This window comes from Microcaecilia unicolor, chromosome 11, assembly GCF_901765095.1.
Source record: "Microcaecilia unicolor chromosome 11, aMicUni1.1, whole genome shotgun sequence".
Lineage (NCBI taxonomy): Eukaryota > Metazoa > Chordata > Amphibia > Gymnophiona > Siphonopidae > Microcaecilia > Microcaecilia unicolor.
Genome location: NC_044041.1, coordinates 122,629,829 through 122,650,086, shown reverse-complemented (window position 1 = coordinate 122,650,086; position 20,258 = coordinate 122,629,829). Strand labels below are relative to the sequence as shown.

Below are 20,258 nucleotides of genomic sequence, written 5' to 3'. Positions count from 1 at the left end.
CAAGTTATACCTAAAAATGCGGAATTTTTCCAAGTCCATTTAATAGCGGTCTATGGACTTGTCCTTTAGGAATCTATCTAACCCCTTTTTAAACTCCGTCAAGCTAACCGCCCGTACCACGTTCTCCGGCAACGAATTCCAGAGTCTAATTACACGTTGGGTGAAGAAAAATTTTCTCCGATTCGTTTTAAATTTACCACACTGTAGCTTCAACTCATGCCCTCTAGTCCTAGTATTTTTGGATAGCGTGAACAGTTGCTTCACATCCACCTGATCCATTCCACTCATTAGTAAAAGGGTCCCTATTTTTTTAAGGAAACTTTTGAGTGTGCAAACCACAGCACCTACTTTTTATGCGATATTGGATGGCAAAGAATAAGTAGAATAGAGATAGAATGTAACACATGCACTGGTCCTTCTTAGCCACAAACTTTCTCCTGCCTTGGAGCAGGTGTGACTGTAGCTTTCAGGTAGGCTATTTTATAAAGGCATAAGTACATAAGTATTGCCATACTGGGAAAGACCAAAGGTCCATCAAGCCCAGCATCCTGTTTCCAACAGTGGCCAATCCAGGTCACAAATACCTGGCAAGATCCCAAAAAAGTACAAAACATTTTATACTACTTATCCCAGAAATAGTGGATTTTCCCCTAGTCCATTTAATAATGGTCTATGGACTTTTCCTTTAGGAAGCTGTCCAAACCTTTTTTTAAACTCTGCTAAGCTAACCGCCTTTACCACATTCTCTGGCAACGAATTCCAGAGTTTAATTACAAGTTGAGTGAAGAAACATTTTCTCCGATTCGTTTTAAATTTACTACATTGTAGCTTCATCACATGCCCCCTAGTCCTAGTATTTTTGGAAACCGTAAACAGACGCTTCACATCTACCTGTGCACTCCACTCTTTATTTTATAGACCTCTATCATATCTCCCCTCAGCCGCCTTTTCTCCAAGCTGAAGAGCCCTAGCCGCTTTAGCCTTTCCTCATAGGGAAGTCGTCCCATCCCCTTTATCATTTTTGTCGCCCTTCTCTGCACCTTTTCTAATTCCACTATATCTTTTTTGAGATGCAGCGACCAGAATTGAACACACTATTCGAGGTGCGGTCACACCATGGAGCAATACAAAGGCATTATAATATCCTCATTTTTGTTTTCCATTTCTTTCCTAATAATACCCAACATTCCATTTGCTTTCCTAGCCGCAGCAACACACTGAGCAGAAGGTTTCAACACATCATCAACAACGACACCCAGATCCCTTTCCTGGTCTGTGACTCCTAACATGGAACCTTGCATGACGTAGCTATAATTCGGGTTCCTCTTTCCCACATGCATCACTTTGCACTGCCTCACATTAAACGGCATCTGCCATTTAGACGCCCAGTCTCCCAGTCTTGTAAGGTCCTCTTGTAATTTTTCATAATCCTCCCGCGATTCAACGACCTTGAATAACTTTGTGTCATCAGCGGTCCCAGCACAGACCCCTGGGGAGCCCCACTAACTACCATTCTCCATTGAGAATACTGACCTTTTAACCGTACTCTCTGTTTTCTATCTTTTAACCAGTTTTTAATCCACAATAGAACACTACCTCTTACCTCCTATCCTCTGCATACACATATGTGACTTTCTTGCCATGTCACCCTGTTTTAAAATTACCTTATAAGTGTGCCAAGTCTGTGTGTGATGGTTCCCCTGCCTTCCATATATCTCTGTGTGTATATGTTGTACTGCCCTCTCCCCGCACCTAATGGGGGTACCTTTTTTTTTGTTGTTAGCATTTTTTTTCACAAAACAACATTATACATGCAGAATAGACACTTAGGACCCCTTTTACCAAGTTGCGGCAAAAGGGGGCCTGCGCTGACGAGTAAAAGTTAGGTCTTTCTTTTTTTGAGGAAATGGCCGTGTGGCAAGTGCGCGGCCATTTTGGGGAGAGCCCTTACCGCCATTCACTGACATGGAGGATCCCCGTACACTTGTGCAGCATATGGATGTACACAGAGGAAATATAATAACGGAATAACTTTTCATAGGTGGAGTAGTAATTTGTTATAAAATGTAATCAGTGTGTTATATTGGTGCTGAGATTTTTGGTTTTCTCCTGGTAAAAGGCCACTAAAACAATTGCTCAACATTCAGAGCTTCTATCTATCCATTCATTTATTTACTTATTTATGAATTAGGTTGAAACCTGGGAGCATTTAAAATCTTTTTCCTGTGCCTTGAGGGCTTAAGCTACATTTTTTCATATAGTGGCAGGCAGGCAAGTAAAACTATACTGGATTATTTGGACTGGATTATTTTAAGTCTTTTCTTTTTGGATGGGTGTAGTTTAGGGGAGGGGCATTGCACCCCCCTCCCCCCCCCCCAAAAAAAAACTGACTGGAAGGGGAAAGGGATGTGTAAAAAATTAATGTTTTGGGGGGCACTGCCCCCCAAAAAAAACTGTGGAAGAGGAGAGGAGATTAACTGTCCTAGTATGTTTTGGGTTAAGAGTGGAAATTGTCTTCCCAGGTGTGGTAGGAATTGGTTCAGTGGGAATTGTCCAGATGGGAATTGGTGGGTGGGAACTGACCTAAAACCTTACAAAATTACTTTTTTTGTTATTATTTTGTTACACCGCCCATCAAGGGTTATCTGAGCAGTATACAATTATTTAAAATTAAAAAGGACAAGGAAAAACATATACACATTATAAAATTCAGCTTCTTGCTCTTAGATTAGGCATGTTTTACATTTGGAAAATGGCTGTTTATAAAATTGTGGGGAGGACTGTACTTAGTTTTAAGTGATCTCTGCATAGTTTGGGCAGAGCTGGGGCAGACATTTCAATGTACACATGCATAAAGTACATGCATATTTACATCTTCTTGCAGCAACATGTTCATATGAGAGCATGTGCACTACTGGAGGTCATTAGAGGGGCCTATTTTAGAAAGGTGCATCCCTTGTTACTGATGCCCCCAGCTCTTTACGTGCCTGTGTGTGTTACTGAATGCATTCCTGGATGTGTGCAGGTTTGGATATGTGCATGTTTTTCTTTCCTGAAGGCCCTAATCTTGTGTACGTGAGGAATCCACTACACTTTTTAGGCTCTCCAGTTTGCTTCAAAGTCTGAAGATACTACTTATCCCAGGTCTGTGCATTGAAGTTCAAAGGAAAACTTTGTGATTATTTTCTGTTCTCACAGGCATTTGTGCCTGCTTTTTGTACAGATGGAGAATAATGTACCTGATTTAAAAATACAGTTGTATGTAAATGTTTAGGCTCTCCTGGCCAAATTATATGTTTCACTGAATCCCTAAATGAACAGAAGCTGACACCGTTACATGGTAAACGTTCAGCACATATTTTTGCAAATTTTAATGCATATTTACTGTTTGTTAAAATCAGCAAGCAGATTGAAAAAGAAAATCAGAACTAAAAAAAAAAAAAGTGAATAGGGTGCCTTCCAGTTTCAAAACAAATACATAAAAGTAGTAATGAGACTAGAAAGTTCCATGTTTGAACAAATACGTTCTTTGACCCTTCTAACCTATCAGCTTGTGATTGTCTACTTTTGATAACCATGGGCTTCTATAAGCAGCTGTCTGAGCATTTGAAAATAAAGATATCTCAGCCTTAGAAAATAGAAGATTATTTAAAAACAAACAAAAAAAAAAACTTTTATGCTTCCAGCCAGCAATTTTCACGGTCAGAAACATGAAGCAATGAGAAGCTGATGAAACTGAATTCAAGGAGGATCTGAAAGACCAAGAAAAATCTCCAACAACTATAACCAGTTTTCAAGTAGTTCTGCAAAATAGATCACTACAAACAGCTTGTTGAAAAGTATAGCTGGCACTGGAAGAGTTGTCCACAGTACAGCATTGTTCCCACAGCAATGATCTGCATGAGAGAGTTGTCGGGAAACTTTGTGCAGCATCACAAAAATCATGTAAAGTATCCTATATAATAAAAAGCACCTCCAACATTCTGAAGCTGACTCCGTGGCACTGTGTCAGTGTAGGGTTCGTAAGTCTGTAGTTCAGCGTTTCATTGGCTCTCACTGTCCCCGCCCTCACGTCGAGGAAACGGAATGCTGCATAATTGCCAAGCAAACAAACGTGACGTCACAGGAATGAAGAACCAATCAGACAGAACGGAACTTGGAGGAGGGAAGTGAAGTAGATTGAATCTCTAACAAACAATCATATACAGGGAGGTATGAACATCAGTGGAGGCAAGTGCACAGAACGGAAGGGAAGACAAACTGTCATTCACACACATACACAGACATCACACACACACACACGCTCAGTCACTCTGTGTATCTCTCTCTTACACTGTCTGTAAAACACACTGTCACTCTCAGTCTCTCACATGGGCAACTATATGTTGCATTCTCACGAGTTAGGAGCTCTTCTGATGTGATTGTTAAACTGATTGAAGGGCCTGAACAAGGAAAACTTTTACCACATTGTAACCCAGTTTACACAAAAAATATTGTGTATATAAAGAAATCTTACACATGTAAACAACCATGGAAACATTAATGGCAGGAACTCATTACATTGCTAGCGCCCGTTTCATTGCGTTAAGAAACAGGCCTTTTTTACTAGTGCAAAATAAAACCTGATAAACCTAAAACTTTAAAAAATAAAATACTTGGGGGCCCTGTTTACTAAGGCGCGTTAGCATTTTTAACACGCCTACAATTAGCACACGCATTAACCATGTAGGCACCTGTAAGGATATTGTAGGCATGTACGTAGTTATTGCGTGTACTAACGCGCCTATAACATGGCTTAGTAAACAGGGCCTTTGGAATGGTGAGACACAATTGTTGAACCACAGCTACACAAGTTACCTTTTGAAAATGGTAAATCATTTGAAGAGCATTTTGCTATTAATCATAGGTGTGGATCTATTAGATTTTTAGGTTGTGTGGCAGCCAGTAGCACAGAAAATACTATGTGGAGTAGGAGGAAGAATTGCTTCAAATATCAGCATATCCTGGAAGCTAATGTGCCATAATCAGCCACAGAAGCTAAAAAGAAGTTGGGTATTTCAGCATGACAATGATCTAAACCTACATCAAAATCAACCATGAGGTACCTACAGAAAAAGATTAAGGTTTTAGAATGGTCTTCACAACTATAAGAACATTTCAAACATCCAAAGAGACATAAACATATTTCTGAACTAGAAACATTCAAGAGCGGGAAGGAAAAAAAACTCCCTAGAACAGAGACTCTTAACTGGCTAAAGGAAAGGTATGGAGGATGTTAACTCTGCCAAAGGCAGTGTTGTTATAAAGTATTGACTGAAAGAATATCCAAACTTTTGCACTAGCCATATTCACTTTATTTTCAATTTGCTAAAACCACTAAGCAAACTGCAATTATGTATTCATTTTAGCAGAAAGATGCTGTGCTATCTCGGGTTCACTTAGGATTCAGCGAAACTTACAATTTGATAAGCCCATAAAGAAGTGCATATATGAACAGAAAGGAAAAAGCCTCAAAGTCACTCTAACCTTTGACAGTTGCAAGTTTACATCATTGTTTCACCCCATTGAAGTGGCGTTTAAGCTTGTCTTTTTGTATGCTATACTGCACACGTTTTTGAACACTTTCAATACTGTATTTACGCACTTCATTGGGTGTATTGGAAGGTTTTTTGCCTCTGATGAAGTCAGGATTATATTGATCTATTTCGCTCTTTACAACTGTCAAAGGTTAGAGCGACTTTGAGGCTTTTTCCTTCCTGTTCATATATGCACTTCTTTATGGGCTTATCACTTTCTACTGTGGATTATTTTTGTATTGCTGTAGCGTTGGATTTTCCACAACCCCTTGATTTGTTGTAGTTGATTTAAACTTACAATTTGACCAGGAGTGTTTAAACACAATCGTACAATCTACTTGCGTGTGTATTACTTTCCAGTCTCATCCAAAACCTGCTCCCAGTGACAGTTCCCCAAATATGGCTGAAAAGTACGCGTATTATGGAATACCAGGAATACTTGAGTAGAAAGGTAATTTCCAGTCAGCTAATTCAATGGGTAAATTGTTATTTATCTATGTAAGTGACTTTGAAAATTCCTCTCTTTATAGATTAAAGCGCAAACTTGTTACAGTTTTAGGCTAGTGCTTGTTTTTTTTATAACACAGGGCATATTTTACAAAGTTTTGATGAGAATCCTTAGACTATGTGAAAAACCTGTACAAGTCTTCAGGATTGGGCTAGCCCTAGAATAGGTGCTATTCTTACATTCTGTCCTAATCCCATGTTTTACATTTTGTGCTTGCATTTTAATTTTCTAGGTAAACCATTCGTCAGCAAGGTGAAGGAAATGCGCCTGCATCGAGAGGATTTTGAAATCCTGAAGGTCATAGGTCGTGGGGCATTTGGAGAGGTAAATGTCCTGTGGTGGGATCAAAATTAAAAATATATTATAGGGATCCACTCACTTTTAAAAATTCTCCCTATTTGACAAATCAATGGAGAAATATATTTATGTATCAATATTATAACTACTTCGATAATAGTGAATGTGAAGGTGCTCAGACTCTCTAACCCAACTCAGCAATTAGTTGAATGTCAAGGTATCAATTATTGCACCAAATAGTCCTTAAATGAAGTTTGTGTAGTTGATAACCACAAAAATTGACGTTACTTCATGTAACTTAATTCAAGGGTGCTAAATCTTGATTGTAGAACTCTCAAAGTCACAGATGCTTGAATTAAATTTAATTAAAAGCTAATTAAACTTCATATTCAGTGTAGTCCATTTAATTCATGCTATAATCTAGCTGATTCAGCATCAATGACTGAGATTTCTACAATCAAAATATAGCATGTTTGAATTAAGTTACATGAAGTTACACCTATTTTTGTGTGTATCAACTAAACATACTTCATTCATGGACGGTTTGTTGCAATGATTGATATCTTGACATTCAGCTAATTGCTGATTTGGGTTAGAGACTCTGAGCTCCTTCTTATTCACTATTATTGAAGTAGTTATAGGATTGATATATAAATATATTTCTCCATTGATTTGTAATCTGTGGTGGGATCAGGCAGCCACATTTAGGAAAGCAGGGGTTCTTAATCTAGTCCTTGGGACACATGAAGCTAGTCAAGTTTTCAGACAAGAAATATGCATGAAATTAATTTGCAAGCATTGCCTCTATTGTATGCCAGTCTGCCTCATGCATATGCGTTGTGGATAGCTTGAAAACCAGACTGGCGTGGTGCAGTGTTTCCTCTAAGGACTAAGCTGATGTGAGCAAAACGTTTTCTCCGTGAGCAAAGGACTGAGTTAACGTGAGCAAACTTTTTCTGATACATTACCTTGTGAGCACTTCTTACAGATAAGTATACAGACAAGCATTCACACACACATACATAAACACTCATAGGGAGTTTTGAAAGAATTCCACCAACCATGCTTGCTTGTTCACCTGTAGTTTATAGCTACTCTGAATTTTACTCAGATAGTGGATGTTTAGCACAGCTTAAAAGGGAACATTGCTCCCCCTGTATGAGCACCACGCTTTAAAAAGGACAGTAGAGACACTTTTGAACACAGCAGGAAAGAACCCCAGCTGCCTCTCCCAGTACTTGTTATTGATGGTATTATTATATACACTGTGGGGCCCTATTACAAAGCAGCAGTAAGCCCAGTGCGGGCTTACCACTCACTAAAAGGGAATTACCGGAGGGCTACCACCTCAGCCCTGTGGTATTTCCCACCCCCCAGCGTGCGTCATTTCTGGTAATTGAGCAGTGCCACGCGCTGCCTGGTTACCGCCTAGGTAGTGCAGGAGCCCTTATCGCCAACTCAACGGGTGGCGGTAGTGCTTGCACCCAAAATAGGCGCGTGGCAAATGCTTCACTTGCTGCATGTCCATTTCTTTAAAAAAAAAAAAACAAAAAAAAAACCCTCCTGCTTTTTACCTGCTGCAGTAAAAGGGGGCCTCGGCGTGCGTCAAAACCACGCGCTGCTATCGCAGGCCTTTTGCCGCAGCTTCCTGTATGCACTCCAGGGAATTTATGCACCGAAAGAATCAAAATAATACAACATATTGAACAGAATAGTATTTACAGTGTTCTGGAAATATATGTAGGTACCGCAAAACTTGGCTGTCAGTCAGCCTAGCATCTCAGTCTAGCATCTTCCTATTGGCCATGTGAACAGTACTGTAACAGAAATTCTGAGATTATTGGTAGCCATAAAATTATTGTTTTTGGTAGGTTTCCAAATGACCACCAGGCTTCAGCACTGGTAGCCTTTAGTTTGCTGTTGAGTTAACCAACATTAGGTACGTATGTATTACGGGGTGAATTCTATAAATGACGGCTAAAAAATCGGTGCCGAAAAAAACGCTTAAGCATTATTCTATAGTCACACCCAAAGTTTGTCATGGTTTATAGAATAACACGTAAACAAAGAGGTTGTGCGTAAATTTAGATGCTGCCATTTGCACCAACAAAAATGTGGTTCAAATGCCTGTGCCTAAATGTACACGCAGATCACCCATATTCTGTAATAATTACACACGCAATTAAAAACCACGGCCTGCAAAATGCCCATGACCCTTCCATTTCCATTCCCCCCCCCCCCCCTTTTCAGGCCGCGCATACGTTTTAGGTGCAGATGTCCCAATTAAATCTAATGCCAATAATTGCTTGTTAAAAAGCCAGTTATCGGCACGAATTGGCTCGCTATTCTATTGAATTTTGCACACAAACTGGGAGCGTGCCTAAATTTGCGAATGCGGGGAAAAGCAGCTGCAGGGCAGGCAATGCGGCGGAGAACAGCGCTGGAGGAAGGCTTCTACTGGCGGGGCTTGAGGACCCCCACCAGCCAAACCAGAGGCCCCGAAGCTCCGTGTCTGCTCCTCCCTAACCTCTAAGGGGGGCCTGCAGCGGTGTTTTCTCTCTCTTGCTCCTGTTGGGATGCGATCACCCGGGCCCTGTCAGGAGCAGGAGAGAGACAGACCCCAGCGCCAGGTCCACCTTGGAGGCCAGGCCTGGGGAATCTTGCCCCTCTCCCTCCCCTCCCCCCCCCCCTTGGCAGCCCTGCCGCCATTATCTTTACAAAATAAGAAATTGAGGCCGCAGGTCTATAATTGGCTGTGTCACACTTAGAAGCCAAAGGATTTTTCAGTATTAGTGTAAGAATAATCTTTGAAAAATCCTTAAGGAAGGTACCAGAAGTGAAAAATTCTTCAATCCAATGAAGTAAAACTTCCTTAATTAACCTAGGGGTATTTCATAAGCTACATAGGACAAATATGAAGGTAACAGCGCGACTTTGCAAACTTTAGACACGACCCCCCCCAGATTTTAGATAGTGCTGAAATATCAACTAAGTGTATTCTATAATTGGTGCCTAAATCTAGGCGCTGGTTATAGAGTACGCTTAGTCGGCACTGATTTTAGTGCCTTTTTTTTTTTTTAGGCACCATATATTGAATCACCCTCAAAATGTCCAATTCATCTTAAAATACCTGAGAAAAAATGATGTTGGCCAACCACCATCAGATAAATAAACATAACTAGATTATTTGTATTTTCATGATGAACATGTAACAAGCCAAGTGATTAGCACTAGGTAGTAGGTCCCTGGATTTTCCACAAAAAAACTTACGTTCAGGTAAGGTAGGTACTTTTCTGTCTCTGGAGGGCTTACTATTTAACTTGCCTTGAGCTATTACTGTGAAATGTGTGGTGTAAATCCAAATCCAATACCAGGCATAGTGTGAAGAATACAAAACACTTCATATATCACTTAGGACCTATAGAACAGTTCTAACATACCATACCAACAGTAACTTCCATGAGTCGCACAAGAACCTACCTAGGAAAAGACAGCATGACAAACATTACAGTGGGTTCTAAAACATCAATACACTTACTGGAAAACTAAACAAGCCAGATTAGTACAGATCAATCCTGCAGACAGTGCTAATAGAAAACCATATCTCTTTCTCATGTGCAGAACACAGACCCTCACCCAGGGGGTCTTTTACAAAGGCAAGCTAGCGTTTTTAGCACACGCTAAACACTAGAGACACCCATAGGAATGTATGAGTGTCTATACCATTTAGCACACACTTATTTTTAGCGTGCACTAAAAACATTAGCACACCTTTGTAAAAGGACCCCCCCCCCAGTATAGAATAAGTAACCATGAACTAAAAATAGAAATAAAAATTAAACTAAACTCCCAAGAAGCCAGATTCTGCATACAGAGCAACATCAGAGAAAGAGAAACAGTGATGCATGTCCTCCTGTACTGTGCACAAAATAATGATAGCAAACGTAAATTTCAAAAACTGACATTGCAATCACTACATTACAAATTAACAAATACAGATAAAACAAAAAAATGAAAAAAATGTGATACCATTTTTATTGGACCAAAAAAAGCTTTCAGAGGCCAAAACCTCCTTCCTCTGGTCAGGACAGTATACTGCTGTTATGGTATTATTTATTTTTATTTATAGCATTTATACCCCGCTCTTTCCCGCTCGATAGCAGGTTCAGTGCGGCTTACAAGGTATGGTACAGAGTATCACAGAGATAATACAAAGTGTGGTACAAAGTATCACAGAGATAACCCAGTTAGAGAATAGGACAGTAGGACGATACGATACGTGGGGGAGAGGATTGGAATTTGGGTGGTGCTAGTGATGTGGATGTATATTAGGTTTAAGAATTAAGTTGGGTTGTTAGGGTAGGCTTGTTTGAAGAGGTACGTTTTCAGCAGCTTCCGGAAGGGTAGATGTTCATTGGTTGTTCGGATGTGTCGAGGTATTGCATTCCAGAGTTTGCTGCCTATGACGGAGAAGTTGGATGCGTAGTAGGTTTTGTATTTGAGGCCTTTGCAGTTGGGGAGATGAAGGTTGAGATATGTTCGAGAAGATTTGGACCCGTTCCTGGCTGGTAGGTCGATCAATTCGGTCATGTAGCTTGGAGATTCGCCATGGAGGATTTTGTGGATCATTGTGTGGGCTTTGAAGTTTCTGCGTTCCTTGATAGGGAGCCAGTGGAGTTTTTCACGTAGTGGTGTTGCACTTTCAAATCGTGATTTGCCGAAAATGAGTCTGGCTGCTGTGTTTTGGGCGGTTTGGAGTTTTTTAATGACTTCGGCTTGGCAACCGATGAAGATGCTGTTGCAGTAGTCGGCATGGGTGAGTACTGTGGATTGTACTAGATTCCGAAAAGTTTTCTGCGGGAGGAATGGTTTTACTCTTTTCAGTACTCACATCATGTTGAACATCTTCTTCGTCGTGGCTTTTGCATGAGTTTCCAAAGTTAGGTGGTTGTCTAATGTTACTCCTAGGATTTTTAGATTGCAGATATTGGGATTGTAACGTCAGGGGTGGTCAAGGTGGTTGGAAGCTGAGTGGCGTGTTGTGATGAAAGGGTTAGGCATTGAGTTTTCTCTTTGTTCAATTTCATCTTGAAGGCTTTGGCCCAGGATGTTAGGATGTTCATGGCAGTGATTATTTTCTCCGAGATTTCTGTAAGGTTGGATTGGAAAGGGATGAATATTGTGATGTCATCAGCGTAGATGAAGGGGTTGAGGCTGGATTTGGCTAGGGATTTGGCCAGAGGAATCATCATGAGGTTGAAGAGGATCGGGGATAGAGGTGAGCCTTGGGGGACCCCACATTTTGATGACCATGTAGGCGATATTGATGATGTTGATTTGACCTGATATGATCTGGTGGTGATAAAACTTTTTATCCGTTTAATGATATTTCCGCCGATCCCTAGTTTGTCCAGCAGTTTTGTGAGAATACTGTGGTCTACCATGTCAAATGCACTGGATAAGTCGAACTGCAGAAGTATTTTGTTGCCAATTGATATTTTCTGTTTGAATCTGGATATCAGGGTGAGCAGTACTGTTTCTGTGCTGTGTGCAGGTTGAAAACCCGATTGTGATTCATGTAATATGGAGAACTTTTGAGTGAATTCGTTAAGTTCTGACCTGAGGAAGGAGGTCTTGGTCAATGAAAGTTAGTCAAAAAGGTATTAATATTAGTCCAATAAAGATAACATCTTATTTCCATTTTCTATTAGTTATTAACAAGAGTACCACACTACTTTATCTTAAACTAAAAATAAAATTTGTTTTCTACCTTTTGTCTAGCCATTTACTTTCTTTTTCTATTGTGTTGGTCCCAGTCTCTGGTTTCTATTTTCCTTGTCTTCTCTTAACTCTTGTCTAGATTTCCTGTCCATTTGTCATTTTTCTCTCATTTTCCTTTTAGCTTTCTTCAATTTATTGTCTGCCTCTGTCCAGATTTATTTCTTTCTTGCTATCCAGTTCTCAATTTCCCTATTTTTTCTGTGTCTGTCTAAAGCTTGCCACCTCTTTCCTTCACCTCTCCTATTTCACTTCCTCTTATTCCCCACTCTGCCCTCTCTCCTCCCCTCTTCCCTCCAGCATTTGCCTTCTCTCTCGTCCCTCTTGGATCCAGCGCCTGCCCCCTGTTACCCTCCGCTGCTGTTGTAGCAGTGTCAAAACAGGACAGCCATCGTAGGACTTCACTATACCATAACAGCAGCTGCCGGCTGTGACATTGGAAGGGGCAGACCAATAGCTGTGGCTATGTACAGTAAGGCCCCACGATGGCTGTCTTTTATTTGCTGCCGCTTCTGGTTTGAGAATGTGGTGGCAGGGTGGTGTGGGAGGTAGTTGGAGCAGGTCCCGGTGCAGCTAGCTGTGCGTTAGGCTACAACTGCTTTGCAGCGTCTTATCAAAAGGTGCGTAGCTGTTCAGCTTAGAGGGAACAGTGGCTTGGTGTGTTCTGAGAACTAGGTTGAGAACCCCTGCCCTAGAGGGATAAATATTCTGATTTGGTGTTCTATTGTGTCACGTATTGCAGAGTTAGAACAGTTTTCATCATATGCATGCAGCTGCTACTGGAGGGAAGGGGGGGGGGGGTCAAGGCTTTGGCAACACATGTCCTAGTACCCTCCATTTATGAAATTCTTTTAGAGGACAAAGGAAGTGGAGATGGGCCTGAAGAGGTTGGTGGTGTTTGTACATATCTGGCTTTGGGGGTATGCCTGAGAACTTTGCTCTTTCTTACTGCATTCTTCACAACTTTTGCCTCCTGTTATTACTGCCAAATTCAGTTGCATTTTATTTCCATTTCTCTTTTCCAGGTGGCTGTGGTAAGGTTGAAGGGAACTGAGAAAATCTTTGCGATGAAAATCCTTCACAAGTGGGAAATGCTGAAGAGAGCAGAGGTGAGAGGAGTCCTATGTGTAAAAAAAAAAAAAACCCTTATAACAGACCTCTCCCTCCCACCTAAATAAATCTGTGTACTGGTTTTCTCTGTCTGTAGCATGCTGTGTTCTTATAAGGACATCCTTTTCAGAGTCCTTGGCATATCTCTTCCTCTGGAAGTAATCCCTGTTACAAGGTCAATTCTTCTTATAAGATCCAGTAGCTATGGGTGAACCTGGGTGGGCTAAGTCCCACCCAAGACAATTCAGCAGTGGTTGCCTTTCCCATGGCCCGGCACCCCCCCCCTTTTCAGTATACCTCATCACCCTATATAATGTTTTATTGTGTATTGTGTTGATATTGTAATGTAGCATACTATGCCATACTTTGTATTGTTGTTTGGATACTTTTATTGCTGTAATTCTCTATTTCTTATGTCTGATTTATTCTTGCTGTACACTGCCTTGAGTGAATCCCTTCAAATATCTAAATAAATAAATAAGAAAATAAGAATAGCCGTACTGGGTCAGACCAATGGTCCATCTAGCCCAGTATCCCGTTTCCAACAACCAAGTAACTACCTGGCAGAAACTCAAATAGTAGCAACAATCCATGCTACCAATCCCAGGTCAAGCAGTGGCTTCCTCATGTCTGTCTCAATAGCAGATGATGGACTTTTCCTCCAGGAACTTGTGCATACCTTTTTTTAAACCCAGATACGCTAACCGCTGTTACTACATCCTCCGGCAAAGAGTTGCAGAACTTTAACTGTTCGTTGAGTGAAAAAATATTTCCTCCTATTTGTTAGAAAAGTATTTCCATGTTACTTCATTGATTGTCCCCTAGTCTTTGTACTTTTTGAAAGAGTAAAAAAATCAATTCACTTCTACTCTTTCAACACTACTTAGGATTTTGTAGACCTCAATCATATCTCCCCTCATCCCTCTCTTTTCCAAGCTGAAGAGCCCTAACCTTTTTAGCCTTTCCTCATATGAGAGGAGTTCCATCCTCCTTTATCATTTTGATCACTCTTCTTTGAAGATTTTCTAATTCCGCTATCTTTTTTGAGATAGGGCAACCAGAACTGAATGCAGTACTCAAGATGAGGTTGCACCATGGAGTGATACAGAGGCATTATAGTATTCTCAGTCTTATTTACCATCCCTTTCCTAATAATTCCTAGTATCCTGTTTGCTTTTTTGGCCTCCGCTGCACACTGAGCAGAAGATTTCAGCATGTTTTTCTTGGGTGCTGACCCCCGAGGTGGAACCCTAGCATCAGGTAACTGATTTGAATTATTCTCCCCAATGGGCATCACTTTACTTTTGCATTTGTCCACATTAAATACATCTGCTATTTGGATGCCCAGTCTTCCAATTTCATAAGGTCTTCTTGCAATTTTTCATAGTCCACATATGTTTTAACAACCTTGAATAGTTTTGTGTCATGTGAAAATGTAATCGCCTCACTTGTCATTCCATTTTCCAGATCATTTATAAATATGTTGAATAGCACCGGTCCCAAGACAATCCCTGCAGCACTCTACTATTCACCCTCCTTCCTCCATTGAGAAAAATGGCCTTTTAACCCTATCCTCTGTTTTCTGTCCAATAACTAATTCCTAATCCAGAAAAGGACACTGCCTCCAATCCCCTCACTTTTTAATTTTCTCAGGAGTCTGTCATGAGGAACTTTGTCAAAAAACTTTCTGAAAATCTAGATACAGTACATCAACTGGCTCACCTTTATTCACATGTTTATTCATGCCTTCAAAGAAATGAAGCAAATTGATGAACCCATGGTGTGTCTGTCCCATTAAACCATGTTAATGTGTTGCACAGGTGAGGGCAGCAAAGCGCATCCACTGCCTGTGCCAGTCCCACAGGCATGGCTCTACTGCATCCCGCCCTTGCTGATGTCACTTCCTTCTTCCCATGTGGAAGGAAGCCTGCAGGGCCGGCGCAGGTAGCAGATGCGTGTTGTTGCTGCTTCCCATTAAGGAGCTGAGGTACACGGGGGAGGGGGGGGAGGTTACCGGGCCACAGGTGGCAAATGCCAGATCTGGGGGTGGAGGAGAGGGAGCAAGATGCAGGATAAGGGGTGGGCGGGCTAGTTTGGGAAACCCCATCCAACTTAACTGTGGGCCCACCCAAAATAACAGGTCTGGCTATGCTACTGATATTAAGAACACCTTTATCCAATAATGTTATGTTTTGCACTTTAATAGTGACACTAACAAGATGATCCAGTGTTGAAAGCAATGTTTTTTTGTAATTTTTCTTTATTACGTTATTGAATATTCAGTAAGCAGCCATCACTCAAGTATTACAGTATACTTCTTTGAACAGAAATCACAATTGTATAGAAAGCAAGATTTTGATTTCTGGAATGTTACGTTCATATCCATATTTTCAGGGGAGCACATGCTCACTTTCCTTTCATACAAATTTTATTTTTCACAAAAATATCAAAAGCTATTAACTTCTCTTAGATCTTCCCAATTGCCTACCTAAGTTTCCTGTATAATCCAGAAATGGTTTCCAGATATCATGGTAATTAGAGCTGGTCTTGTTTTTTGTTACTGGTTAATGTCTCTATTGTGAGGCTATCACATAGCCTGGAACAACAGTCAAAATATTCATTGACGAGCAGCAAATGGCAGCCTGGCTGCAACAAACATGAATATTAATAATTAATTTTTATACTGTACAAATTTCAGAGTCACTAAATCCATCTGAAAATTGCCCTCCTATGCTACTATTTCTGTAGCAGTACCAGGTATGTGAAGCAGTGTATACAAACACGAAAGACAGTCATTCTTTACTGAGCTTCCAATACTTTTAGCTACATTAAGGGGGAAGAGCGTATTCCTAGGGGGAGGCGTGGCCTAGTGGTTAGAGCACTGATCTTGCAATCCAGAGGTGGCCGGTTCAAATACCGCTGCTCAGCTCCTTGTGATCTTGGGCAAGTCACTTAACCCTCCATTGCCTCAGGTACAAACTTAATTGTGAGCCCTCCTGGGACAGAGAAACATCCAGAGTACCTGAATGTAACTCACCTTGAGCTACTACTGAAAAAGGTTGACAAGGTACCTCATAAAAGGCTACAGAGGAAATTGGAGGGTCATGGGATAGGAGGAAATGTCCTATTGTGGATTAAAAACTGGTTGAAGGATAGGAAACAGAGAGTGGGGTTAAATGGGCAATATTCACAATGGAGAAGGGTAGTTAGTGGGGTTCCTCAGGGGTCTGTGCTAGGACCGCTGCTTTTTAATATATTTATAAATGATTTAGAGATGGGAGTAACTAGCGAGGTAATTAAATTTGCTGATGACACAAAGTTATTCAAAGTTGTTAAATCGCGACAGGATTGTGAAAAATTAGAAGAGGATCTTACGAGACTGGGAGACTGGGCGGCTAAATGGCAGATGACGTTTAATTTGAGCAAGTGTAAAGTGATGCATGTGGGAAAAAAGAACCCGAATTATAGCTACGTCATGCAAGGTTCCACGTTAGGAGTTACGGACCAAGAAAGGGATCTGGGTGTCGTCGTCGATAATACGCTGAAACCTTCTGCTCAGTGTGCAGCTGCGGCTAGGAAAGTGAATAGAATGTTGGGTATTATTAGGAAAGGTATAGAAAACAGGTGTGAGGATGTTATAATGCCGTTGTATCGCTCCATGGTACGACCGCACCTTGAGTATTGTGTTCAATTCTGGTCGCCGCATCTCAAGAAAGATATAGTAGAATTGGAAAAGGTGCAGCGAAGGGCGACTAAAATGATAGCAGGGATGGGACGACTTCCCTATGAAGAAAGATTAAGGAGGTTAGGGCTATTCAGCTTGGAGAAGAGATGGCTGAGGGAGACATGATAGAGGTATATAAAATAATGAGTGGAGTGGAACAGGTGGATGTGAAGCGTCTGTTCACGCTTTCCAAAAATACTAGGACTAGGGGGCATGCGATGAAACTACAGTGTAGTAAATTTAAAACAAATCAGAGAAAAGTTTTCTTCACCCAACGTATAATTAAACTCTGGAATTCGTTGCCGGAGAAAGTGGTGAAGGCGGTTAGCTTGGCAGAGTTTAAAAAGGGGTTGGACGGTTTCCTAAAGGACAAGTCCATAAATCGCTACTAAATGGACTTGGGAAAAATCCACAATTCCGGGAATAACATGTATAGAATGTTTGTACGTTGGGAAGCTTGCCAGGTGCTCTTGGCCTGGATTGGCCGCTGTCGTGGACAGGATGCTGGGCTCGATGGACCCTTGGTCTTTTCCCAGTATGGCATTACTTATGTACTTAGGTGTGAGCAAAATCTAAATAAATAAATAAATTAAAATAAATGCAACTTCTCATCAAAATGCTAATGCATTAATACTGTCATTCAAAGATGTGAAAAATATTAATGATATGTATAGTACAGGTAGTTTAAAAAACAAAAAAGTACATTTTTTAACTTCCCTCTAAACCAGTCAATATGCCCTCCTGCCCGCAGGTGGAGACTGAGAATTAACTGCGATGCCATAATATAAAGATCCTATGCTACCCCCTGAATCTTAGTATTTCTTAGTCTCCAGCAGATGGTAGATCTGAACCCTGTGCATCCAGGACAATTTTAATTTTATTTTTAAAAACAGGATATATATTTAGTGGACAACAAGTGTTATTTTGGCTCTGTTAAAAAAAAAAAAAAAAAAAACAAGTAAACCACCGCTAGGGATGTTACACCTGGGGGTCCTCAGGTCCCTCCCTCTCCCTCTCCACCCACTCCATATTAAAAAAAGAAAAAAAGAGCTGTGGCTTGCTCTGTTCTGAGGGGTGCCTCGAGTGCTCAGAGTTAACCCTTCTATAACAGACAGTTCTACATTCTCTCTTTGCAAAACAGCCACCGCCTTGGGTGAATCTCTTCATAAAGGCGGTTAATAAATCCCAATTAATAAATAAACAAGCAAGCCTGTTATGTCACCTTTTCCCTCTATTTGAATATATCTGGTGAATCTGCTTTTAGCTTTCTGAAGCCTAAATTGTGGAACTCCCTTCCTCCCCATCTGAGGGTGGAATCATTTGTAACTAAATTCAAATTGCTATCTAAAACCCATCTCTTCAATGAGACCTTCAGCCCCATCTAATTTAGTCCCGAACTCCATTTTGCTTACCTCTCCTCTCCCTTCTTGCCACCCCCTTCTTTTCCTCATAATGGTTGTTTTTATTTTTTCTGTTTCTCATTTACTTGTTTGCTACTTATTGTAAATGGCATAGATGTTATGTAAACAAAATTAAAAATTAGAAGTATTTTCTTGATACCTGTTGTGGAGAAGACTCTTAATCACTGCAAGAAAGAGTTCAGCTGACAGAGAGTTTTGGTTACCAAGCCACTGCAGTGCAATGTGTCTGAAGGCCTAGCCACATGTGAAGTTTGCTGTGCCCTGTTTACATGGCGGCCCTGGCAGAACATGGGAAATGCTATTTTGTTGTAGCCTGCATCAGGTGGCCTTGTTGCTAGAGGGACAGTGCCAGCCTAGTTAGGTGGCTACCAGAGAGCAGGGCTTGGTTTCTTCTGTTCTCCCCCTCCCCCACTTCATCTGGAAGCACAGTGAGCAAAGGCTTCAGGTGGGACTGCGCTGTAGAAAGATGCAGTCCATGATGGCATTTTCAGTGGGAACCTCCACAGTTCTCAGCACAGAGCCCCCAATTCTCTTTCCTTTGGTGGAGTCAGATAGAAACCCCTTCTGGAAGTTTTCCCTTTCTGAGGATGATAATCCTTCTGCTTTTTGTCCATTTTGAATTCCTACTTCACCGTGCCTTCTATTTGAAAAAGGCTCTAGGGTGGATGCCCTCCCTAGGCTCGATATGCTAGGCTCATCTAAAGATTCCTCAGATGCCCAGAGAGGCTGAGGCTATTCTTGGTGGATCTAGAGGAGATGGTTTCACTGGGTTCTTCTGGGAAACTTCCAGAAGATATGGAAGTTCCTGTCTGAAAATGTCTACTCCAGGGGGATTGCACTGTGGTTTACATTTTCCACAGGGATGAGTTGTTCATATTAATTTCATTGGTGGCCTCCATCCTTAAATTATTGGTTTAGTGCCTTCTGCAGAGCCATCTCAGGATTCTGTGTTTGGCGGGCATCAGATGTTTTGTAACACATTCCCTTTGTTCTTGGCAGTCTTGGATATTATCACAGCACAGTGGGAATTGATGGACTTCAGTTTTATGGTAAAACTTGAAACTGTCCATCCTATTGAGGATAAAGAGAGGTTTCGGCTGCCTATAGTTGATTCCGTAGTGTCAGCAGTCAAAAAAAAAAAAAAAGACCATTATTCTAGTGGAAGGCAGTGCAGCTTTGAAGGATCTTTTGGACAGCAGGTTGAAAACCCTGTTAAAACAGGCCTTTGAGATTTTGGCCTTGGCTGTGTTAGGTGGCTGTGTGAATGCTTGTCTCAGAGCGTCGGATTCTCTGGATGGCAGGGAGATGTTTTCAGCTGCGGTCTTGGTAGAAATGGGAGCAGTTTATGTAGCGGATTCCTTGTATGACTTGATTAGGGTGTTGGCCAAGAATATGGCACTTTCAGTAGCTTCTTGTCATTTGTGGGTTAGAAATAGCATCAGCTGAGCAATTTCTAAGACCTGCCTTAGCTGCTTTTCAAGGGCGCTCTTGTTTGGTGAGGAGTTAAGAATAGCCATACTGAGTTAGATCAGTGGTCCATCTAGCCCAGTAGCCTGTTTCCAGTAACAGCCAGAAACTTGTGAAAGCCTGATCAGAATCCAAGACACCACGGTTACAGGAGCATCAGACTAGGTCTGGTATGAGAGGCCAGTAAACTATAGGGGTGCTTTAGAGAATCTAGAAGGTAAAGGCTAGGTAGACAGTATGCAATGAAGCCAGTTTGCCTTTTGAAATCGTTCCTTTAGTAGTAGCTGCAGAGTGGATCGAGAGTTCTCCTCTGGTTCCACTGCATTGGCCAAGAACTCAGAATGAAGGTTTGTGGGCTCGCACTATGGTAGTATTGG

The 20,258-nt window shown here is 41.2% G+C and overlaps 1 protein-coding gene across 2 annotated transcripts in view; it reads left to right on the top strand.

Moving 5' to 3' along the window:
* CDC42BPG (CDC42 binding protein kinase gamma) overlaps window positions 1–20,258 on the top strand; it is a 205,206-nt gene that overhangs the window by 50,228 nt on the left and 134,720 nt on the right. Inside the window, exons 1-3 of one of the 2 annotated variants that reach the window (XM_030217951.1) lie at window positions 5,967–6,027; window positions 6,317–6,408; window positions 13,185–13,268. In XM_030217951.1, the coding sequence (XP_030073811.1) occupies window positions 6,346–6,408; window positions 13,185–13,268 (147 nt within the window). In that variant the 5' untranslated portion in view covers window positions 5,967–6,027; window positions 6,317–6,345. Of the gene's footprint in view, window positions 1–5,966; window positions 6,028–6,316; window positions 6,409–13,184; window positions 13,269–20,258 lie in introns of those variants that run through there. The other variant, XM_030217950.1, reaches the window with a different exon arrangement.